At 40.1% G+C, this 26,288-nt stretch overlaps 1 protein-coding gene across 14 annotated transcripts in view; it reads right to left on the bottom strand.

The window, feature by feature from the left end:
• Positions 1-26,288, bottom strand: part of NEBL (nebulette) — a 350,953-nt gene that overhangs the window by 11,232 nt on the left and 313,433 nt on the right. For 8 of the 14 annotated variants that reach the window (XM_027594770.2, XM_027594773.2, XM_027594779.2 and 5 more), the window contains 7 exons: positions 26,194-26,286; positions 24,790-24,882; positions 23,152-23,244; positions 21,804-21,908; positions 20,610-20,781; positions 17,933-18,025; positions 13,125-13,307 (listed from right to left, as the gene is read on the bottom strand). In XM_027594770.2, the coding sequence (XP_027450571.2) occupies positions 13,125-13,307; positions 17,933-18,025; positions 20,610-20,781; positions 21,804-21,908; positions 23,152-23,244; positions 24,790-24,882; positions 26,194-26,286 (832 nt within the window). Of the gene's footprint in view, positions 1-13,124; positions 13,308-16,526; positions 16,677-17,932; positions 18,026-20,609; positions 20,782-21,803; positions 21,909-23,151; positions 23,245-24,789; positions 24,883-26,193; positions 26,287-26,288 lie in introns of all 14 variants that reach the window. The other 6 variants (XM_027594780.2, XM_027594769.2, XM_027594775.2 and 3 more) reach the window with 6 other exon arrangements.

Raw genomic sequence — 26,288 nt, 5'->3', positions numbered from 1 at the left:
AGCAGGAAGGCAGCAGAGCAATGGTCTCTGCATAGGAACACCAGGATAAAGGTCTGATGTCCTCGAAGATGAGGTAGAGGTTTTAAAAGCCTCACGATGACAACAGCATCATAGTAGATGGCCAAACTCCAAATGCAAAAATAGAAATAAAAGTAATGCCTTATTGATTCCTTAGCCCATTAGGGTTGGTTTAAAAAATACCATAGACTGGGTGGCTTAAGCAACAGATTACTTCTTGCTGTTCTAGAGACTAGGAAGTCCAAGATCAAGACGCTGGCAGATTCAGTGTCTGACGAGGATCCATTTCCTCGTGCATAGATAACACTGATTCCTTTTCCTGAGTCCTTAAATGGCAGATGGGGATGAGGGAGCTCTCTGGGACCTCTCTTATAAGGGCACTAAATCCACCCTCTTGACCCAGTCACCTCCCAAAGGCCACACCTCCTACTACCATCACCCTGGGGGTTAGGAATGTGACATGTGAATTTGGGAGGGACACAAGCATTCAGTCTGTAATAGTTAGCTAACAGATGTAACACAAATAGAGAAAATAATCTTGGGGTTTTTCTCATAGGCTTACCTTTTTTTTTCTTAATCAGAATAAGGAAAAAATTATCCCTCAGAAGCTTTCCAATAAAGAATATAGGATGCAATGACATTACTGTCATATTTTCTTAAGAGTTGACTACAGTTTCATCAACTAATGTGGGTCAAAGAACTTAATGAGTTGTGGGGGGTTTTTTTCTTCATTCTTTTTTTTAAGGACAAAGAATCTCGATTTGGACAGTCACAAGGGAATTGCTAAAATGAATGAAGACATGACTATAAATGAGAAAGTATGAAGATACTGCTGGTTGCGAAGTAAATATTAAATAATGAGCTAAACCCTTATTAGATCTCATCTAGGCTATGAGCAAGGTGGTTGAGCTAATCGGTCATCAAATAGGCCCATGATATGGGCCTTTTTTGTTCAAATAACTTTTTCAGGTGCCATCAAGGGTTCCAAATCAGAGCCCCAAGCCCTCATGGCACCTGCTTCTCTCCACAAGCCCCAAGTGAGTGCTAAATCCACATTTATGCCAAATACAGCAGCAAGACGATTTTTTTTATCTGATAGAATTCTGAGCACTATAGAAAATTCTCCTTGACTGCAGAAGACAGAAACAAGCCAGATTGCCTCCAGGTTTTAGTTTGTTGGTTTTTAATTATAAGCTGTGAAGAGACAAGTGCTTAAGAAACCGGCTTGCTGCATAATAAACTATGAATAAACAGACTTTAACATGAAAATGAGATAATCTACAATTGAGTTGAAACCACCAAGTTTTAAAGACATGCATAATCATCACTGCCATACAAAACAAGCGCTCAAACTTTGGAAATCATATGTAAAAATAAAAGCAATCATTACTATCTCATATGTTAAATTTCTAGCAGGTCCCCCAGACCAATTAAATCAGACTTTCTGGGGTGGGAATGGAAAGGACTGAACACTGGTGTCTTATTTTTGAAGGCTTCCAAGCAATTGAAATGGGCAGCCAGGGTGAAGAACCACTGCGTTACTGTCAGCTTCCTTCTCCCCAGCCCGACACAAATTTAGAGGCTCATGTGACCCTATACATGCTATTCCCAAATTCCTGCTCTCCCCCTGAAATGGACTGAATATTTGTGTTCCCCATCCCCAAAACTCATACGCTGAAATCCAAACCCCCAAAATAATGGTATGGGGAGGTGTGGCCTTTGGGAGGTGATTAGGTCAAGAGAATGGAGCGTTATGAATGGGATTAGTGCCCTCATGAGAGGCCAGAGAGCTAGCTAGCTCTCTTTCCATCAGGTGGGGACACACAGAGAAGACAGCAGTCTGCAACTTGGGAAGAGGACCCTCACCAGACTCAACCATGCTGGCAGCCTGATCTCAGACTTCCAGCCTCCAGTACAGTGAGAAATCAATTTCTGTTGTTTGTCAGCTATCCAGTCTATGGTATTCTGTTGTAGCTGCAGGAAGGGGCTAAAACACGTATCTCCCCCATGACTTGTTTGTATTTGTGGAGGAAAATGTTTAACCCTGGACCAGAGAAGCAACCAGGGATCATGGGAAGAAATCTCAGTAAGAGGAAGCTCACTGGAGAATAATTCAGCCACTAACATGCAGCACTCAGGATAAGGCAAGCACCATGAGACACCACCCAGGGAGGGCTGACCAGTGGAAGCTGACCCCACTTACCAGGGGCTGACCAGAACAGGATGTGGTTACCATCTCAGAGGGAAAGGGGGGCTGGGGGGTTTGGAATTGTGCAGTCAAAAAAAATGTCTTTACAGATGCAAAAATTATCCCTCAAGCCAATGATAGGTTCCTAACAATTTTCTCCATCTAGACCCCAATACCATCTTTGTTTTAATTTTCTACTCTTGGATAAATGCTATTACTAGAGGGTATTGCAAACCTCCTTTGAGAAAATTCAAAACGTGAAAATATTTCATCACCTAGGTATGTGTCCCTGTGAAACTTAGCGGGGGAGATATGTATCACAGGACTTCTGCTTTCCAAGGAATATCAAATATGAATATAATAAAATTTGAATAAATGAAATCTTACAAGTAGGAGGATGACTTTGGTTTGCTCAGAACTCCCCCAGTTGCAGCAGAGAAAATTCTGTTTCCCGGGAACCCCCTTGGTCTCAGGCCTATCAGCATGGCTGGTCGCCCTACTTACAACATGCCAGGCCCTGTGCGTAGCATGTCACATGCATTAGGTGGAAAAATTGTCACCACTTTACTGATGGCAAAGTGCCCATTTTACAGATGGAGAATCTGCAGGCTACAGGGATTCAGTAACTCGGTAAAAAAAATATCAGAGTCACATGGAGTTAGTGTTTAAATGCCAGTGCTCTGACTCTACAACTCAAACGCTTGACTATACTGCACCAAAATGATATGTAAGAGATGACAAGACAGGATAAGATCAGTTCGCAAATAAACATTGTGAGATCAGAAATGCAAAAAAGGGCCCTGTGGTCTGGAGCACAGAGGAGCTTCTAGCACTGAGGGCTTTATGTGAAGTCACAAGAGCCCACAGCTGAGCGCTCACTCCAGCGGCAGGGCAGACAGGAGTGAGGGGAAAGGAAAGGCGAGAGAAAAAAGGTTTAATGCATGGGGAGGTGGGGGCAGCTTCGTTCTGCTCACAGAGGTGACTCTCGCTTGCACTGACTTTTCTGTGGTACACTTGGGGGTATAAACGCCACAGGAAGTTGAGGTGAATGTGGTTGATGAGGTGTGCTAGAACATCTCTGGAAGAAATTATAGTGAGAATAATGCATTCACTTTTGGAAAAGCTAGCTCAAATCATAGAGAATAGCATTGTTTCTGAAGCAATGGCTTTCAGATTTCTTTTAAGGGTCATTTTGGCATCTGGTAAGTTTCTGGAGTGCGCGCGCGCGCGCGCGCGCGCGCGTGTGTGTGTGTGTGTGTGTGTGTGATCTTTGTTTCTTCTTCCCTTTGCCAATAGTATATTATTTTATCCTGACCAATCATCATTTAGTCACCTTATCCTGTATGAATAGTTTTCAAGTCTGTGTTCAAGCCACATCTCCTAATATGACTTCAACCACTCTCCCACTGAGGAAGGAAGACCCCCCATAATGATGCCACCTGACAATTTTCAAAATCCTTCTGTAGGATACTGTGTGCAAAATGTTACTTCCCCAAATCAGCATCAGAATAGTGACAAGCTCTATAGACATGCTAAGAATTTAGTTGCAAGCATAATTAAGTCCAGAAGATTGCTTAACTATTTCTTCTCTAAATTTAAATAATAGATTTATAATATTGCTTTAGTCAAATATACATTGGATATTTAAAGATTCCTAATTACCTATTAACTAGATTATGTACTTTTTAAAATTATGCATATATGAATTACATCTGACCATATCATTTATATATTTGGCTTAGTTGCCCCAAGTAAGAATTTCTAAAGTATTGTTTTGGGGCTCTGCTGTTCCGAAATATCAAAAAAAGAAACACAAAATTAGTTACTTTTTAAATGATCAGCCAGTTAAACTTAGTCTCACAAGCCCAGAAAAGCAGTACGTTTTGATTTCAAAACTAACTGGTTTTTCTCTAGAAAAAATAAGTCTGTGAATGTTCTCTGGCAGAACTGAACCAAGACATACTGTAGTTTGAACAGAACTAGAGAGATTTAAAGTTAAGAATATCTGCTATTTTGCTTCAGAATAATCTAGCCAATTTACTCTTACATTTAGAATTATATATCAACTTGTGTATTTTCTCTCAGATTTGTTTCTCATTTTTAGCTATATAATTCAGGATAAACTCCCCAACTTATAACTGTAACACAAACCAGAGATATAAGCAGGATTGTCACTGAGGGAAAAGGAGATAATTTCTGCCCCAAATTACAGAGTCTTGAATAATGTTCTAATGGCACAAAATCAATGAGGTATGTATCTGTGTCTACACATGCACATGCATGCTATCTCCCAAAATAAAACAAAAATGAAAATAAAGGAATGCACAGTATGGAGATATATATATTTGTAGTTTTCTGACAAGACATAATTTGGGGCAGTTCTTTGAGAAAATGAAGGCAATAAAGCACCTCACGATAGCAGGGACACAGGGATAAATGTTTCCATTTAGGTAAATCATAGCACTGAATCCAGCTTTCAGACACAAATTATGCCATGACTGAAAAGTCAACTCATAGCAAATCCCAATTTTCCTCAGTGAACACCACCACCAATACTGTGTAAGTCCATCTCATGTAGAAAAATTCATTATTCAAGTACAATGAAAGAAAGTCTCATTATGCCATCGTAGAGGATATTTTATGAATACTTATCAGATAAATATATGTAACATTGTTTTTTGTAACATATTTTTAAAGACTTAAAAACAGAATATGCCTTTGGTTTATTCTTGCACTAATCAATTCAAATACTGACTCTTAGGAAATATGACCAATCCACAAGTAGTTCCCAAATAGTTTTACATGAGATGCCTTTATGTGACAAGCCACACTAAATATCATATGTAGACACATCTCAATAATGACAACACTTCTGAATGAGCAAGTATACTTTTTTCAACCAATAGACATATATATGAAACGGAACCAATGTGTCCCTGACGTGATTTGAAGATAGGGAAATGTAGGAAAATGAATATAAAGGATTGTCTGAGTCTTCTAGAGCCCAAGCTTCAGTTTAAGGAAAGTGGCTGGGGCTGAAGAAATAGGCAGATGTAAGGGCAGGGAGCTGAGCAACAGGTCATTGGAATCAAAGGCACACAGTGTTAAAGACATGTAGACAGGATCCAGGTAAGATCCTGAGAGGCTAGTAAATAAATTCAGTACACACGGGTTGGATATATGGTGGAAGATAAAGATCAAAAACCAGAATGTCTGAAAAATGTGGCATGGGTGGACCAGGAATATTTGTGGACCAGGATTAGGCACTAAGGAGTAGGGAATCGGGCCACAACGGGAGAACCACACAACAATGATCTGGGGCAACAGGACATAATGACCAAACAAAACGCAGAAACTTAATACAAGCCCCAGCTGCAGCAGCCTGGGGAAATTTTAAGTAGTTCCTGTACAAGTCAGGATCCAATCCCCATGACCTCCTAGCCTGGGGCTTGGGGCAGAGGGGTGTGGGGCACCTGGATGAAACAGGAAGTGGGGGAGAGCAAGGAAATTCATGAGTACAAAGGTAACATTCTGACTGTTTTATATCTAAGACAGATAGGTAAATACGCATGTATACTCAGCCTATTACCCAATTTGGACATCAAATTTGATCCATACGAACCAAAAATGACTATTTCCATTTTCATTACTAATGTTCAACAATATGGAAAAGCTACTCTCTCCCTCTCCATGTGCGTCACTTTACCATTTACAAAGCTCTTCTAAAGTTTTCCCCTTGGACGCATATGCCATGGCCACATCTATCTCCTTCCCGATGATCAAACCTTCTCTTTTCCCCAATCAGCTCGGCTTTGCAGGAAATATATTTTTAATGTTTTATTGTTTGCTACTTTAAGTGTCAGATGTTTCTCCTTCATACACATATGGAACCCTTTGATTTAATTTTGGCAAATCAATGAAAGACACATGTGCATCTTGGAACAAGTGCTATTCATTAGTATTTGATCCTTTTCCCAACTTCACACTCAGAAAAGGAAACTTATGACGTTTTTCTTTCTTTCTTTCTCTTTCTTTCTTTCTTTCTTTCTTTTCTTTCTTTCTTCCTTTCTTTCCTTTTTTTTTTTTTTTTGGAATTCTTAATCTCAGGAGACATTATGACGTTTCTTTCATTCCCAGTCTCATGACACCAGGAATATGAGTTTCTCTAAGGACTTCAAATTCAATCAGAATCCTGAACCTTTTTCTTGGGGGTGCAACTGAACTAACTAAAAGTTTCTAACAGTGTGCAGGGTGTGCTTTCCTATAGGCTTTTTTATAGACACTAGCTAGATGGCTAAATATGATCATGTAATCGCCAACAATAGGATCTTACATTATAAAGGACTCGTTTATTTTCCTATAGGCTAGTTTCACACAAAAACTTATCTCAGCAATTTATCACAGAAGTATCTCAGTCATCAATTCTTTAAATCTTCCTACCTTCAATGTAGACACTTAAAACATCATTTTTTGATGGATATTGCCCACTTCTCGAATTCATATTGGAAACGATGCTCAAATACAGTAGGGAAATGGTACAACTGAAAGTTTCTTGTTAAAGGTATTTTCTTTGCAGAAGTCAGGCTAGGAAGGAGCTGGAGTTTTTCAGAGGGTTGGGGTTGCCAATCAATAACCAGAAAACTGAAGTACTGGTTCCAAGAGAAATACTGGTACATTTAGATTAAATGAAGACAAAAGAGTTCAAAATCCGGAGTGCATTTCCTAGCTGGTTGTTCCAGTTATCTGGAACAGATATTTTAAAGCCACGCTCACCATTAAAAACCAGTAACACTGAATTTGGGGCAGAATGCCATCTGTAAATCATAAAGCATAAATCCTCAATGGGCAGAGAGAATCAACAGAAAAATTAATGCAGATACTGAGCAATGGATTGTGACTTTATGAACACTGTTCATATTAAAGATCTCGAAACACTGCTCGTTCAATGCCTGTCCATCACTTTCAAAACAAAGAATTTATTATTGTGCCTGCATTTGATATTTCTGTTCTCAATTTAATGGCAAATTGAAATTTTAATGATGGCTATTATCCTTAGGAATTAAGGGAGCATTCTGTGGTCTTCACTGTGTCTAGGGAAGAGATGACTTCTCCTTGCATTTTGTCTCCTTCCATTCACCATTTCTTCGTGGAGCATTCCCGGTCCTGCACTAGGTACTGGAAGGAGAGCTAACTGGCACGTTCATTCTCTGCCACCGTGGAGTTCATGATCAAACAATAAACTAGAGTACACTGAGACAGAAGCCATACAAGGTACAGAGTTCAGAATTCTGATGGGCACTTTCACTCTATTAAGTTCCTACTAAGGACAGTTGTCACAAGTGAAATAAAACCCTGAAATGAGAAGTATTTGTATGAGAACCAAAGTGTTAATGTAGGAATACTTTACTGATTTCTTGGTTATGAAAGGTCACTGGCTGACTCAGGCTTTGTAATAAACATAGGTTACAATGTTATATTTCAGTGATACATCTTACATTCCTGCTTTTTAAGAAACTATAATAAGGGTTATTTTTGCACTGTTACCCTCAACCAAATTAGCTCTAATTAGACTTAATAAAGACTAATACCAAGTTTTAGTGATTTAGCACATGTAGCAAAGCTGTTCCTTTGTATTTCAGATCAGACTTTAATTTGAATATATGCATGTAACAACAATATTTATTAAGTGTTTTGCAGGTACTGTTCTAGATACTAGTTATAGAATTCAGGACAAAGCAGGCAGAAAGAGTCTGTTCTAATAAAGTTTATTATATTCTGGGGGAGTCATAATTAATTAATACATAATGAAATATCAGGTAGTAAAAAGAGTAATAGATGTATACCCAGAAGTGGAAATGCTGGATAGTTCTATTCTTAATTTTTTGAGGAACCTCCATACTGTTTTCCATGGTGGCTGCACCATTCTACATTCCCGCCAACAGTGTATAAAAGTTCCAATTTCTCTACATCCTTGCCAACATTTATCTTTTTTTTGCTTTTTTGAGTTTTTTAGGATAACAGCCCATCTAACAGATAAGAGGTCATATGTCACTGTGATTTTGATCTGCATTTCCCTGATCTGATAGAGATATCTGTGTCTCCTGGTTCACTGCAGCACTATTCACAATAACAAAAATATGACTACAGCCCAATGGCCATTGATGGCTGAATGGAAAAAGAAAATGATATATACATACAATGCAATATTATTCAGCCTTAAAAAAGAAAGAAATCCTACCATTTGTGACAACATGGATCAATCTAGAGGACATTATACTAAGTAAAATAAGTCAATGATAGAAGGACAAATATTGTGTGATTCTATTAATAGGAGATGTCTAAAATAGTCAAACTCATAGAGCAGAGAACAGAATGGCAGTTGTCAAGGGCAGAGGGAGGGGAAAATGGGAAATTGTTGCTCAATGGGTATAAAGTTTCAATTATGAAGATGAATGCGTTCTAGAGATCTGCTGTACAACACAATACCTATGGTTAATAATACTCTACTGAGTATTGTAGATGTTAAGAGGATAGCTCTCATGTTAAGTGTTCTTATCACTCACACACACACACACACACACACACACACACAAACCAAACACACACACACACACACACAAGGAAAGTTTTAGAGGTGATGGATATGTTTAGTACCTTGCTTGTGGTGATGGTATCATGGGTATATGCATATGTCCAAACTCATCAAAATTTAGACATTAATTATGTGCAAATGTTGTCTATCAACTATGCTTCAGTAAACCTTAAAAGAAAAGTTATAGATAAAAATAAAGCAGGGTAAGGGGATAGGGAGTTATGGGTGTATGTAGGTTGAGAGCTTCCTAGCTAAAGAGGTCAAGGAAAGCACTTCTAATTAGTTGAGATTTAATCAGAGACCTGAAGAAAGGGAGGCAAGCCACAAAGCACCTGCGACTGTTGCAGGCCAAGAACCCATGGTGAGAGAAGGCCTACCATGCTGAGACAGCCAGGAGGTCCGGGTAGCTGCAGCAGACAGTCTGGGAGAAGATGAAACTGGAGATATGACCAAGTGCCAGACATGTAACACCTTGTAGCCTGTGGATCTTGGTTCTTAGCTGAAGCATGAGTGGAACCATTAGAGAATTCTGAGCAAGGGTGTCATGAGATCTGATGCGGGTTTTTAAAGGATCACTGGCAGCTGGGCAAAGGCCAGATCAAAGAGGGTAAGGATGATAGGACAAAGACCAGGAGCCTATTTCTGAGCTCTCAAAGAGATGGGATGGGATGGGATGGGATTTGCTCAGGGAGCACTGGACCTGGTGAGGAGTGGCTGGATTGGGGACATCTCTGTCGTGAGCAGGGCCAACAGGGTTTACAGATGGCTTGAATATGAAACATGAGAGGAAGTAAGGCAACAAGGATGTCACCAGTTTTGTTGGCAGATGGTTCTGAATGATTGTGTCATCAGCTGCAATGGTGAACAAAGACAAGAACAGATATTTGTTTGTTGGTTTGTTTGGGAAGACAGGAAATAACACACTGGTTCCAGACCTAAGATTTGAGATGCCTATCCAACATCCAGGAGGATGGAGTCTGGAGTCTGAAAGTCGTGAGAGTAGGAAGGTGCTATGATTTTGGTGTTTCTGCTCTTCTGCATCAGTGATGAACGTCAACCATAAGAGACATTGTGACATTTGAAATAAAAACCCACAATGCTGTCTCTGCACCATGAGCCCCTCTACAAGACTGCTCAGCAGGCCTTCTGGTCACATGACGCCCAAGGAGTCCATTCTCTTGGCAGAATCTAAATCATCCAATGCAGACTAGATCCTTAGACAAGCTCCCAGAGTGGGTTAAACTTCCAAGTCAGAGACCCAATTACCTACCAGTCTCAGGAATTGGTCCTCTACATAGCCTCTATATCTTCTGCAGGACAGAGCCCAAGCAGAGTGCCCAGAAAAGATATTTGGTTGCACACTGTTTCTGCAGAGACTGTGGCTTGACACTCCCCACACTCTGGTCTGGTCTTCAGCCCCTTTCCTAGACACACAGCCCCTGGGCTTAAGATGTCCCAGAGCACACCAAGTTTTCAATGTGCTGTGTTCTGTCGTATGCTGCTTTTCTGCCGAAAACACTCCTTTCCCATTTCCCCACCTGGCTAACTCTAACTCCAGGTGTCCCTCCATCACAATGCCTTCCTGAGTGCAATGGGTTAATGCATCTCACTCTCTCACCAGAATGTGAGTTCTTCAAGGACAATAACTGTATTTTTATTTTCTCTGTTTCTAGAGTCTCACACATAGGGGGAGATAAATGTTTGGTGAATGAACAGATGGAGGTGTGGGTGCCTTTAAAACACCCATAGGTTTCGGGCACTTGGCCCCCTAATTGGTGCATCACCCTCTTGGTCCACTGCTAGACGATCTACTGAGAGTTCCAGGATGTACTGAAGCATCTCTTGCAACCTAACCTCTTCTGAAGACATGGTGCACCGGCTGGAATGCTATAGGCACAGCCCAGCTGACGCAGTCACTGAATTCAGAAGCACATTTTTCCATCAGTGAAGGCAGGACTAAGTCATCCCAATCACATTCCTTCACAACAAAATGGAAAGGTTCACAAGGTTGGAAAACTGCAAATGTCTATTTTAAAAAGTGCATCTGCTCTTCCTCCCCCATTCCCTCCCATACCCTCGTAGGCTCCAGGGGGAATCAGAAAACACAAAATAGCTGAAGCCAAATGGAACGCAGCTCAAACTGAGAAGGATAAACACCGGGCAAGATTGCAAACACATACAAACACTAGCAACACAGACCACTGTGAGTTCGGGGCAACCGAAGAAATACGAAGTGGTACTAGAAGGCAAATAGATGTTGCCGGCAAGTGAACTGAAGACAAACACAAAGATCAAAGAAAACCTCTCAGTGAAAAAGCAAGAACCATCAGGACTACTACCAGTCACGGAACTGTGTGTCAAATGAAAATAAGTTAACCTAATCTGATACCAAAAGGCAATAAAGATAATTTCAAATAATACTATTCAAGAATCAAAACAAAATTAGATCAAGTTTAAATAAAAGCCTCTTTTATTGAATCAAAGTAACACAGTAGAGATGTAAAATGAAAATCCTTTGGTAACTTAATACCTTGGAAAGCAGATTGAAAAGTAAGAAAGCCCAAAATAATCACATAAGAAAATGAAAATACTCAGCAATCAAAGCAAGAGGGGGAAAATATCACGAGAAACACATAACGAAAACAATGATACAAACTTAAAGGAGAAGGCCCCTATGCTAATGCTCATGAAAACCAAATGTGAATGATGAAAACACGGTACTTTTGCCTCAAGAAAAGGAGCCAATCGTTTAACCCTTTGTCCCAACAATTTCTTCTGACTCATAGGAAGGACCCTAAAACTATAACTCTCCTAACTGCCCGGCCACTTAATTCACAAAGTACAATGGATCACCTTTAGAACAGAAGCACATTCTCATACATAGAAAAGCAAGGGGGCGGGGATTTATTTAAATTAACGGCACTTAGCTTAGGAAAATGTAAAAGATCTTGGAGAGTTCTTATCCTATATCCTTCTTGTTACAGATGTGGACTCTGTGTCTAACGTCAGATGGCCTCCAGAGAACTCAGGCCACGTGGGCAAGAGCTAGGGTCAAGTCCACAGTCCTGTCCTGTGGCCTGGTGCCGTGTCCACTACAACATGGCATGGCTACACACACACCCTCAACGGCAGGGAGAGAACCCACGATTATAGAGCCTCTCTCTGGGACTTAGCACATTTCATCATATAAAATCTTAATGTAGATCTTAAAAAAATCACCAAAATCTGGAAGAAAAAATGGCATTTCTAAATACTTACATTTTCTTTTTTCTTCATCTTACCACTAGCAAGTACTGTTTTAAAATTCTTTTCAATTTCTAGAATGGCATTTAAACCAATACATATGATTTACTCAAGACACTAAAGGTTTTCACCAAATAGCCATCAAGACCATAAAAGTTTCTTCCTTCTATGGAGTCAATCAGCACCTCCTTACCAGGGCCCAACACAGTACACATTTCAAAGAGGACCCTAAATTTCAAAGTAACCGAAAAGTCATGGACACTACTCCTTCCCTTCCCCATCAGGAAAACAAAACCAAATAAAACAAAACAACACTAGGATTGTTTCCATTTTAGGGTTTTTTTTCCAGCTATGCTTTAATGTCTTTGAAACATATCAAAACTTCATCAAAACAAAAATGGAAGAATTTCCTCAAGAGCCTTCCACAATAGATTTGTACTTTAAAAAATAATTATACTATATATATTTATAGATGCAGTTCTAGTTTTTAAGCTATGAGTTTGTTGTACATCTGAAACTAATGCCACGTTATATGTCGATCATACCTCAATAAAAAAAAAAAGAATGAGCAGGAAAAAAATATTAATTTGGCCATTTCGTGTATTCACCTTCTGTAGGACTTCTAGTCTAGCAAGGCAGAGACAGATGAGCAAATAAACAAATAGATATATAATATCTCAGGTGATGTCAAATGCTAACGGAGGGGGAAAAAGGGAGGGTAAAGGCACAGACAGGGAAGGAAAGGGTGCTATTTTATCTCTGGTAGTTAGAGTGTCTCTCTGATAAAGTGACATCTGAGCAGAATCGTGGAAAAAAAGTGGGACTAGCCAAAAGCCAATACGGGGATGAGAGGGAATGGTCCAGGCAGGGAAGCAGTTAAGTCCAAAGGCCCGGAGTGGGAGCTTACTTGGAAGGTTTGAGGAAAGCGGGGAGACAGGACAGTGGGGGTGGACAGAGAATGGGAGGAAACGAGCGTAGAGTAGCAGCCAGGGCCCAGAGCAGGTGAGGGCTTTGTAGGCAATGATGAGGATCTGGGTTATATTCGGCAGAATATTCAGCGGAAGAATGACGTATCTGACTTACGTTTCAGAAAGCTCCTTCTGGCCGCCAGGGGGAGACCAGAGCGGGGCAGAGGGTTGGCAGCGTGGAATGACAAGAGCTGAAGCAGGAACACAGTCTGGAGGCCACTGTGAGGATCTGAGGCAGAGGGGGTCCCAAGCACTAGGATTCCGGATGCATTTTCCCTGGTAGAGCTGACAAGATCTGCTAAGGGGTTGGAGGAGGGTGTGAGTAAAGGATAGGAGCCAAGGATGACTCCACAGGGTTTGACCTCAGAACCTGGACAGCGGCAGTTGTCCCTTAGCAAACTGGGAACCTGAGAAAGAACAGGTTGCTGCGGGGGAGGAGGGGAGCAGGGATATTGTTTTGAACATATTAGGTTTGGTATGTCGCTAATCATCTGAATACAGACCTAAGGTGCCAATTGATAGAATGTGCCTTGCTTCCCTTAAAATAAATAGAATTAGGAGCATACTCCCGTGTAGTCCAAAATCTTTTTGAATTAATGCAGATGTCTTGTGGGTACACCATCACTTGGATGCGCGTTAGAACACTTACTCTACATCTTCACCTTTGCTTTATACCTCAATATCTATTTTCCAAAATAGGGAATATCACTAAGAGCAGAGCATCTTGGCCCTGTAACAGGGGGACGAGCATGACAAGGCATCTTTAAAGGCATTTTTATAAGACATTATTTAAGCTCCTGAGACACTCCCTTCCTGACAGAAATCTCGCCCCCCTCTCACTGCCCCGCCACCACCTTCCATGGAGTCTGAAATTCCTCCATTTTAAAAAACGTAATTATTCCCTATTAATGCGTTACTCTTACATTCTGGCATAACTGTGAGAATACTTATGCATACCATCTTTCAATGGAGACATTTTCTCATTCAGTTTGGCAGAGTATAGGGTCCTTTTGCTAAAAATAATTAGAAAAAAGAAGGTGTGGCTTAGGAAGAGAAAGAAGGGATAACCCACCAACAGTGGGTTTTCACGGCGCAGTGCTGGAGGGGGAGAGTGGAGGGAGTCCGCAGGTGCTGAGGGACCGGACACATCTGGGAGAGGGGGTCTGAGTTCTCCCTCTCTGTGCAGGTTCATCCAGGCCTTCTCATCGCTTCTTCCCACAGCTGTATCCTGTGCAGCCTTCCCTCTGAACTCTGACTGCCTACTCGACACCTCCATTTGAACATCTCACTGACACATCATTTCAGTGTTCTGTTCTCTCTCTCAAAGGCGTTCTTCTCCCAACGCCCCCTTGGCCTAGTTAACAGCATTGAGCATTGGCATTTCAGCTCAAATCTTCCTTCCCCGGGAAGGCTTCCCTAACATCAAGGCCAGATGGAATTCCCCTGTTATACATCTTGTAGCCCCCATGCTCTCCCCTCATGGCACTTACTCTGTTCTTAATTATATGTTAGTTGGGTCAGTATCTGTTTAATGTCAGGGTCCCCCACCAAACTCTAAGCCCCTTAGAGCAGATGCGCATCTCTTTTGCTCACTGCTACACACATCGCCGGATCCCGGCTCTTGGCTGGTGTACAAAGAACACTCAATTAACATTTGGTGAATAAATGAATGAAGGCTGTGTTGGGTGTACAGAGATGAAGGAGAAGGGTCACTGCTGAGGCAAAGTCTCTAAATTGTCTAAATTGTAGACAATTTAAAGTCTACATTGCATCAACTCCAAAATGCTGGACTGAGTAAAGTTGACTAAGATGGATCGAAATTTCTTCTTTTATTTGCTTTGGGTTTTGTTCATCTCATCAAGCATTGCCATTATTCTGTACCTCTCCTATTCTGAACCACAGAGGACACTGAAGGGAGAAATCCATAACCCCAAATCCAAAATCAAAAAACTCAAGAAGTTACTGAACCCTTTGCTAGAGGAGCAGTCACAAAAAGGGAGATCGCCCATGTCTATCTCATCTACAGGAGAGCAAAACTAATTGACAACTTCTTCACTAGAATCGTAGAGAAAGGAGATCTTCTAAAACTTTGTAGTAAGGAGGGATCTTAAAAAGAAAAAAAAAATGTAAACTCATAGAAACAGTAGAAAAGTGGCTGCCAGGGGCTGGGGGGTGGGGGAAATAGGGAGAAGTTGGAAAGGAATACAAACGTTGAGCCGTAAGATGAATAAGCTCTGAGGATCTAATGTATAACGTGGTTATAATGGTTGACAACACTGTATTGTCTAGTTGAAATTTGCTAGGAGAGTAGAATGTGAATGTTCTCTCACACACAAATAAAAGATAACTATGTGAGGTGATGGATGTGCTAATTAACTAGACAGGGGGGAGGTCCCTTCACAACATGCTCATATATCAGACCATCCCGATGGACACTTCCGATATCTTAAATTTTATATGCTAATTGTACCTCAGTGAAGCTGAAACATAGAAGAAAAAAAAAAAAAACTTTCTACCAGGCTAAGGCCGGCCTAAAGGCATAATTTAAGATGTACAGGATGTAATTGATTTTAACCTCCTAAGTGCTTTATTCGAACGAATGGAAAAAAACAATCACACAACTGCAAGAGTTTTCATGGTCTCATCTGGTCTTCGGTCACTTTACTTTCTCCCCAACGACCCCTACCCCCATGTTAAGTTGCTCAACATCAAAACTGCCTGCCTTAGGGATTTATTTCAGCAATACAACCTCTGTGGTTAAAAAGGAAATTCAGGATTCCAGTAGTTCTTATGTGTTTCTGGCCCCTTACCCCACTGCCCATGGCACTAAAATGTAGCCACACCGTAGTCTTAAATATCAATAAGACCTTTATCCACAGGGTTCGTTTAACATCCAGAACAATTTCAACTAAAAGATCTAGACCTAATCCACCAGCTTGGATGCAGAAAACAGAAGCGAGGATGACTACAGGAAATATAGGGAAGATTATTAACAATCAACAGTATTTTCCACTTTAAAAAAAATCTCATATTTCAAGTATCACATCCAATTTGTTTTAGGCAAGATCTAGCTCTGTCTGCAAATGTATATTGATACTGTAAATGCACACAAATTCATAGCAACCCCTCTTAGCCACTCAAATATAACTGTAAGATGGATTTTCCTTAATGGAGATCAGATACAAACTCCACAGAACTCCAGTGTGCACTCAGGCTGTGTACTCAGGCTGTGTACATCACATCCAACTGTGAAACAGATTCATGTAGCAGGTCCCAAGACCCTTTTGTTATTAAAGATCCATTGGTGGTGAAAATAGGGAAGTAAAACAGGAAAAACAAACATGCAGGAATGCAAATTAGTAGTTTAAAAGAAAAGGACTCAACTTTCTAAACAGAATTTAAAATTTTCAAATACACCCAGGCTATGTGTTTGTGCAAAGGTGAAGAATGTTAGACGCACTTGTGACATATTTACAAAATGAATTATTGTTCTCCAAGACTGGTTAATGTTTGCTACCTCCTTCATCCGACCGTCTGGTTACCTCACTGCAGCATGAAAAACTAGGGTAAATCTCGGATATTTCTGATTTGTCATCTCCCAGACCTGTACCAAAAGTACTGCTCGAGTGAGATCGAGAACGGTGTCTCCTATAGTGATTCGCCTTTTCTATATTGGAGGGAAAAATTTCAGATTTGTGATTAAGTGACTTGAAGAACCAAAAAAAAAAAAAAGAAAGAAAGAAAGAAGAGAAAAATTACTTAAAAGTTTAACAAGGAAGAAAAACAGTTTCTTACTAAATAAAAATCCCAAAGCTCAACTATTATAAGCTCTAGTCACCTACTACCAAAGTCAGCATACATTGCTGAACAATGGTTTATACCCATTGTAAGTCTAGATTTTAAAGGAGAAATGGGGGATGGGAAATGGACAAGAACTAAGAAAACACTGGCAAACTAAAATATTTCTATCAAACATAACATCTGGTTAGATATAATTGCTTTCAAGAATCCCCAAGCATACAGCATTTGTTGCCTTTTCTTTATCTTCCAAAAATTTAATGACAATTTGGCTGATTATGCGGATCAAACTGACTACAAAAGTATTCGAGTTCCTACTTTGCCGTGGGCTTTCAATTTCATTAATGTCAGTAATTAAATGTAGAGTATAAATCAGGGGTTAGAGTCAGACCCAAACGATATGACACATCTATTTATATTGTTTAAAATAACTGCATAACTGTCAAAGCTTCAGTTTGTTAAATACTATCTGAAAGTCTGAAATGTCAAACCATGCTATCACTGTACCCAAACAACCAAACCATTCAGGTTTTGCTTTTAATTAGAAACATGCAGTCTAAATTAAAAGTCAGATAAACTTGCATATCTATACACTGTAAATTTTGCATTATACAAACACTCAGAGATACATTTTAAAGGTACCTAAAAGTCTATTTTATTTTAACACGTTCATGATGCTATATAGAAAACCTCCCTGCTGTTTTATATATAAATCTTAACATCTACCTTTAAAATGTTGGAACAGTGTTTTCCATGAAACAAACCTGTATGTCTCAGCACTTTAGTGCAGTCCAAATAACTGCATTTGAAAGCCCAGAAAACCTATAAAACCGCATTCACTAATGAAAAGCAGACATCAGGAATCTCTGGACACCTTTCTAAGTGAATCTAGAACAAACGAATCTAAGATACATTAAAAATCCCCTTTGGAAAGTTTGTTTTCATAAATGATTAATGGTATTTTAAAGCAGCAGAGCATTTTTTTTTTTTTTTTTTGGTTTTTCAAATCCTCAACTTTAAAATTTACATCACACAATTGGTACCATGAGCTTCTACCACTTAGAGTAGCTTCACTCTCAGGACAAAACCACGTAAATGGGGAGGAACTCAAAATGTAAGCAGTACCAGAGAGCATATGGAGACTTCTAGACTGAATATTGTCTTCCAGGGGATCAAGGTCGAAGATGGAGCCAGGATCTGTACGCCAAACTTTGAGGTCTTTTACCAAAAAGAAGAAATCAACAAATCAAGAATGAATTTTAAAAAGTCAGCATCAGAGTCAAGTGCAAGTCTGGAAAAAGATGCATGTAATCAGCAAACCAGTAATAAGCAAACCCATTGCCCTGCAGACTTCAGAGGAGAACAAAGGGACAGTCACATTCACAAGGATTTAGCAAGAAAACTTTGTGAGCAAACTTCAGTTGCCTGGTTTATCCTTCATTGACCTTCCATCTGGAGCCTGTGACTCATCACCCAACACACCGGACAACTCCCCGCCTCCCTGAACCCCCCGCCTCGTGCTCTCCACACGCTGAAAGAGGTACAATGTTTGATTTAAACTCCTGATCAAGGACACGTGAGTAATTCATAGGAAGTGACTGAGAGGTTTTTGTCTGAGAAAACAAAGAACAAAAACTTCTCTCCCCGAAATAAGTGTTTGAAATGTAGGTAAGTGGCAAGCCCACCTTTCATTGGGAGCCCGTGAGTGCAAGCTAACCCACACAAGACACATTTTTTGGAAAAGTGCAATAAAGCACAGCACTGAGCAAGGAACGGTGAGCGATGGAAAGATGAGCAAGGAGCAGTTTCCAGCTCTCAAAGGACCAGAGACGTGTTCACTGCCATACTTAGCAATCAGACCAAGCAAGCCAATTCACTCTCCTATCTGAGTTGGAGGCAAAATCCAAATACAGTAACTTCCAGGTTTACCCGTGTCTCCAACTAATGGTGCTCAGGTCCTAAAATGATCTGCACAGTACAGTATTCACAACAGGAGAGTGAAAAATCTAGCTATGGACTAAAATGGAGCTTGAGTAAAAACAATTAATTAATGAGCTGGAAGTGGAGCTCTGAGTATCTGTAATTTGTATTATGTGCTGGGCACTACCGTCCATTACAACATAAGTCACTTATGCTTCATGCCATATTTAAGTAGGAACTATTACCATCCCCGTTTTATAAATGGGGAAACTAAGGCATAGAGAGATCAAGTTAGCCGGGCCATGGTTACACAACTAGTAAATAGCAGAGCCTCCAGCAAAAATCAAAGCAGCACAAATTGGCTTAGTCTGAACTGCTCAGGAAATCTCCAAACCTGCATTTCCCTGCCTGGCTCAGAAGTTCACTTATTGAATGTACTTCATTTTACGGCTTCAGAGGAAAGTCCTCAATGGAAAACAGTCTCCCCCAATAAGAAGAAATAAAGTGACTTCCAGATTACCCAATAAGGGAATAATTTAGAGACATATATGAAGCTTTTTAAAAATAATGATTTTTATCCCAAAGGTAGTGAGTACTTAATTCTGAGAGCTCAATTCTAGACAATCTCCCAGTTTCTAACAAGAATTTCACCCTCATTCCTGGCCCCTGATCTAGGGCAGAGGACCCCAGTGTAAGCTGTGCACCGTCAGGGTCTCCACCCTCAAGGGATGAATCGGACTCATATCCCTTGTGAGATGTTAATCCAAAGCAATGAAATTAACTCCATGTTACTTTCAATGAAAACATCTCAACCCATCCATCCAACTTACTGTGATCCTTTTACACGATCACCTTTGGAAGATGTGCAAGAGCTATCAATAGTGTGCAAATGTGTGTGGAATCCCTCTGTGGAAAGGATTTTCAGACTTAACTAAATCATTCAAGGAACTTAGAGCCTTGACCTCAGTACCGTTGCTTTACATTAAGACATTACCCAGTCAGATACACACTTCCCTCACCCAGCCCACCTCTAAACGGCCTTTCACTAGTTCCAAAAACTAAACTCTTCCCTGTGAAGATTATGGATGAGCATGTGGAATGATTCCCAAAAATATTATCTGAGCTTTAGGATTGGACTAGCTACAAAAATACCGACAATAGTCATTTGGAAGTATGGGTCACTGATATGTATTGAAAAGTCAATAATTGTTTTTCTAGCCCTGCCTAGGACTCTGGGATGATCACTGCTGTCTCAGCCGCCATTCAATACTACGTTCCTAGGATGTCCCCAGACAGATGAGAAAAAGAACAGTGAAAAGTTTCCTTTGTCTCAGATTTATGGTGCTTGTAGACAGCTCCCGATTATCCCCATTCAGAGATAATATTCAAAAAAACATAAGCTATTCATATTATGGAATACCATCAGAATCTCTCTGGCACTTTTATTTGTGGTAAAAGGACCAAAATGGGATTATTTCTGTTATTTCTGTCCCCCATGTAGACAATGTCTGCAGTACAGTGCATTGATCAAACACATAAGCGAAAGGAAAACAAAATAATTGTTCAACCTTTGTTATCACTCACGTCTGATATTTGGGCTGCTTCTTTGCTTAACAAGTAAGAACACTCTTAAGGGTAGAAAGTTTATTAAAGACAGAGAACGTCCAATAATAGAAAGGATTGGCACTGATAACCCGGCAAGTACCATGGATCCCATTCAACATGGCACCAGCAGTAGCACTTAGCCTGTGGTTCATTTTCAGTTGGGCACCACATCAAACACTTGAGGAGGAGTCTAGTGAATAAGGAGGCCGATTCAAAAGCTAGGCCAAGGACAATCTTTTTGACTGTGTGGGCCTGCAGAGAAAGACCATCAGCTTACCGACAATGATTCCAGGTCTCCTGTCCATCTCCACGATGTGAGGATGGACTCCTTTGTAGGCCGCATCGCTGACCACTTGGGTGTTCTTCCTCACTCGCTCCGTCACGGGGTCATCTACAACAGGAGTAAAGCCCCTTCCCTTTGTCTTTTCAAAATCTTCATGATATTTTACCTGAAAAAAGGAAAAACAACATTAACTCAAACTGGAATTTCCTGATTATTACATACCTCACAAAATTTTGATATGGCAACTGCATCTAGATTATTTTCCACATATATGTTTCTAGAATCAACTGCATCTAGATTCAACTGCACCTAGATTATTTTCCACATATATGTATCTTTTTCAAGTACTCCAAAAATAGTGTCTGAAATGTCAGCGTCCTAGCATCAGATATCAAGCACTGATACTTTCACAATGTTTTTCATCATTATGGTTAGCAGCTCTTTTATATATAAACCAGTGTAGTATATCAGGGAGAAGGTTTAAAAGATATATATTTTTTTTTTAATCCTGGTGATTCCCTAAAATGTACTAACTTAGATACCAATTAATTTTCTATCTTTGAACCTTTAACAGGTATTAAAATGATATGTTATTTCCACACAATTATCCAAGAAAACAGTATTATTTAAAATTAGATTGAGAGTTACAAATAATTACATATATAATTTTTGTATATTATTACAAAAATGGACATATATACTTAAAACATACACTTTTTTCATGTTCTGATACTGGATCTGTGAATTTTACTATAGACCACTGAATTGTACACTTTAAATGAGTAAACCTTATCACATATAAATTGTATCTCATGAAACTGCTTTAAAAAACATACACATTTTTTATATTCTTTGCAACATGTAAACATACCAAACTCTGTCTTAAAATTAATTGAAAAGAAGTCCAAGCAAATGTTCTTCGTAAAACGCATTTATAGTAGTCATGTTAGAAATAAAAACACACCCAAAATATCACTGAGAAAAATTACTTTATTAGACTAAATATGTCCATTACATTCCAGTGTGATTAGAAAGTCCCCCCAAAAGGATGGGCCCAACCACATTTTGTTTTGTATTCATGCTTTGTTAGTTATCCAGATTAATGGTGAACGACGCCGTCAGTACACTTGGTGGGGCCATTCCTTAGTATGTTTTAGTCATGAGAAGAAGGAGCTGGTTGTACCCTACCATTGAAATATGATTTTGTGCTTCTTTGACATATCTCAGACCAGGTGTATCTAAAATCAGACTTGGTCTACCTTTCATCTGTTTATGGTCCTGGGTATATTTTACCTGCAAAGTAAATAGTAGAATGTACTTAACAATAAGACAATTATAAGAAAAAATATTATGTAGCTTTCAAACTTTCCAAATGAGTGAAACACATCCAACATATTCACAAATTCTTTCCCCGCGAAGTTGTTCGGTGAATTACCTACCATTTCTAGGGTAACAATCTAAAATTTTACTCTCAAAGTTCACCTTGAAAAGCTACAGCAAAGACTGTCTTTGAGAACAGATGTGTGAATGACCAAGATCCACTAACAATGTAGTCAGGAAAAGTGGTTATCACACTTAAATTAAATAGGAAAAATCCAAACCAAATGAAGGCTAAATGTATTTTCCTGTTTCTAGGATTTCCCCATTTTCCACCGTAACACTGTTGAAGAATGCGTACCAAGCCCAAGCATCCCTCTATTTCCTTTTCTTTTTTTTCCCCGCCGTAGAAGATAAGAAGCAAGGAGTATCAAATCGAATTTCCTTGTAAGCAGCCACAGCTTAAAGGTAGTTTATGTCAAATACAGTCAGCATCTCTGGGCAGAAATGCCACTGGAAAGCTATAAACTGTTAAACCTAAGTGCTGATTCCCAGGCATAAGAAAGTTCTTCTTGACGGCTGACCAGCAGAACACTGCTGTTCATGAAGCTGGTTATGCATGACATCAGGATGGCCATTATTGAGGACCTGAGCACATATGTGCAATTTGGAACTAAAGCCCTGATACTTACTAAGAGAAAGTGTACTATCCAAATAAGACAATGAGGTGCACACGGGACTTTAATGAGTAACTGAATTCTGTATTCAATGCATTGAAAGATTTTTTTTTCCTCTACATCTTACTCTGGAGTAACGAGTCATTTCTGATTTTGTTTTGCTGAGAACATTTGACAATCCACAGTCAGTGAAATACATCTGCAAAATGACACTTATTTAACTTCCGCATCAAAGACTTTACCACTTTCAAAGACACTGGCTAAAATAACATGAATCACTGTTTAAATGAGCATGATATAGTTTAAAACTAAGCTTTGAATGTAACCATTGGTCACATCTGGAAATAGCAATGAAGGGTTGCAGGATAACATCAAGTTTTGCAATGGAAGTCATCTGAAATAACACATGTACTTACTGCGTGTATCACAAATGTCGCTTGAAAATACATTTTATTTTCACAAGAAAAAAAAAAAACAGGACTGCAAGTAAATAATAACGGATGCATCCTTTATAACAGACCAAAACGAATAAAACCACTTGCCGAACTAATATTTTCTTGGTTCTTCTTCACTCTTTCCATTTCAGGAGTTACACTTAAAGCTGTAGCTCTTCCCAGCTGACCTTTATAATAAACCTATCATTTCAGAGAATAAAAAATAAGAGGACTGTGAATCAATTCAACTAAATAGGAGTCTCACAGTAGCTATTTTAAAGAGCTAGCCAACAGGTGCCTGGGTGGCTCAGTCCATTAAGCATCTGCCTTCAGGTCAGGTCATGATCCCAGGGTCCTGGGATCGAGCCCTGCATGGGGCTCCCTGTTCAGTGGGGAGCGTGCTTCTCCTTCTCCCTCTGCTACTCCCTCTGCTTCTGCTCTCTTGCTCTCTCTGTCAAATAAATAAATAAAATCTTTAAAAAATAAAAATAAAAAATAAATAAATAAAGAGCTAGCCAAGAAAAGGGAACTATGAAAAAAGAGAATGCTATCTAGAGGGCTAGCCATACTTAGAATGCTTGCATTTTAAATCAATCTAGTTTCATTCATCCCGTAGCATGAGTCCCTGGGAATGGAGTCACTGCGAATGTACTCAAATATATGGGCATACCATCAGTAAAGCTGTCAGAAGCATTGTATCACAAAGGAATAGGAGAAGAAATGTCTTTGTGGATATTACTTAAAGGTACTCCTTACCCATGTACTGCTACAGTTTGTCAGTAATTAACTGCAGCAGAACTTTTGAAAAGATGTCTAAATAGTGACCAACGTCAGAACTTTTGAAAAGATGCCTAAATAGTGACCAACGTCATCCACAAACAGGCCAGCATGCTTCCCACTACTCTATTCTCCTTCTCAGTAACCATGTTCCTTTCTGAGATTAATGAAGTTATGTCAACCGTGATTCTACATATATCAGGAAAAGTTGAGCATCTACTTCTCCAAAACACAGTTGTGAGGCAAAGTGCCAAAAAATGGCCTGCCTTTGTCTTATAATCTGCTCGTAAGACTTTAAAGGTTTGAGGAATAAAAGAGTTCTTTGAACCTAATAGATTTCCAGGTTTCCTCTTCCAGAGAACCCAATCTATATGTTAATGACTTCAAAAAAGGATTCTCTCAGTCAACTACAGCCATGGATTACAGAAACAGAAGGGGATTAAGAATAGGCCAGGAGTTGGTGCCTGAGTAAAAACTGACAGCCCCCGTGGGTCCCATCCCATGTGATCTCTTCAGGCATGCACACTTCATAATTGCCCCCAAGACATCGCCCAAAAATAAAGCGACAGTAGCTGGGAGTGCGTGATGGGACAGGACAGGCTAATGAACAAGAACACATACTAGTAGGAAAGGCAGGAGGAAAGCTTATCTGAAGGGCCAAGATGCTAGAAGCTACCGCTGCATCCCTTAGGGGAACCACGGTAACTGGAAACGTGCAGACAAGATGAGAGGGACACCCAGTGATGGATAGACAAAAATCGTGCTGGCGGTCACTAGGAATGCTAGAGCAGAGAATGCCTGGCTGTACCCACCACACCTCAGACCCTGCAACCTTTCAAGTCAACTGGCCGTCCATGGAGAGCAGAATTGTCAACACAAGGTTATGAAAATGTTATCAACACAATCCCTTCATTGACATGTTGATAATACATTTGCTATCATAAGAAAAAAAGGCTACTAAGGTCACACATTGCTGATGTTCTTCTGGTTTTCCTTAGCTCTCTTCAGCTCTGGTGGATCAGAAATGGCCGTTGCCTGTTTAATTTCTCCTTTGTATTTTACCTGCGGAGGATAAGGGAGAATTTTAATAGAGGGTAGAACGGTCTCCCCTGACACACCGCAGAGGAGGAACCTCAAAATTGACCCTATCTTTACACGTTTTCCCCCACTGTAGTTAGGCAGCCACCTTTCAGTTCATATCTACACCTGGATCCTGATTCTTCTGACGTGGCAAGCACAAAATGTCAGCTGTGCTTCTTTACAATGATTTTTCGATACATACTTTGCTGTCCAATACCGAAGCTAATTGCAAATTCCATAACTAAAAGCCATGGAAATATGAGAGAAACCAGGGAATGAAGTCACTCCAAGAGAACCATAGCAAGGTTACCGGGGAAGCCCAGGGAAGGCCATTTACTCTCATTCTGACCTGAGGCTTTCAAAAGAAGCTAAAGACTCCTGGCTCCTACCACATTCTGGGGGTATTATAAGAATAAAGCAGTATTCAGCCTGATTTTTCTCCTCCACCTGGAAGAACTCACACTCAAATTTTAAAGCCTTTCAAAATTCCCTGTTGAGGAAGAAGAAGGCTATTATTTATTTTGGTAAAAGTTCCATGAAAGGGTCCAAAAAATGGGAAAAATAACTAGTAGGGGGCACCTTTGAAAGGGCTTTCTGAATTGAGGGAGGCCTGGGTTCAAATCCCAGGTCTGCCTTTCACACTATAGGTTCCTGGCATGTCCTCTGACCTCCCCAAGAATCAGTTTTCTGCACCTGCAAACCAGAAAAATAAATTGTGCCGACCTCATGGCTTCATATAAAGCACTGAGCACAGGAGCCCTATCAGAGGTACCTCCTGATTGTGAACTCTCATTGCTTTATTAGCAATAGATTACTGATGATTGACTAATGTTTTCCATTTTATCTATAGGTTCCCTGCCCTGACCTTATGTCTTCGAACCCCAGCCAAGCCGAGTCTTCTTTTGTTCTATTCTAACAGATAATTTTTTTTTTCTCAAATTGACAACAGACCCACTTCTCTCCAGGTCCTTCCCTGAAAGTAGAGATTTACCTACTCAACTATGAGGTCCATGAGGATAGGAAACCAGCTCCCACCCATCTTTGTCTGCCAGTGGAATGCCTGGCAGATTGGGGTGCTTACTGAAGATTTCTTGAATAAACAACCATGGCTAAATTATAGCAAGACAGTCCCACATTTCCTGGATCGCAGGAGAGAACCAAAGGGCATGCCCTTGAGCACGTGACCATGAAAAGGCGCATCCAGCCCATGGAGGGCTTAAGCTTTTCAGAGAGCACCGTGAAGAATAAAAATGCATAACGCTTGCCAACAGAAGAGAACACAGAACCACTTGCCGTACTCAGTTGCTCCTGGTTTCTCCTCACCCTCTCCATCTCCGGTGTGACGCTCACCGGCGTGGCTTTGTGGCACTGCTCTTTGTACTGGAGCT

This window comes from Zalophus californianus, chromosome 9 (assembly GCF_009762305.2).
Source record: "Zalophus californianus isolate mZalCal1 chromosome 9, mZalCal1.pri.v2, whole genome shotgun sequence".
Taxonomy (NCBI): Eukaryota; Metazoa; Chordata; class Mammalia; order Carnivora; family Otariidae; genus Zalophus; species Zalophus californianus.
The sequence above is the reverse complement of the archived record's forward strand: the minus strand, read 5'-3'. Positions and strand labels throughout refer to the sequence as shown.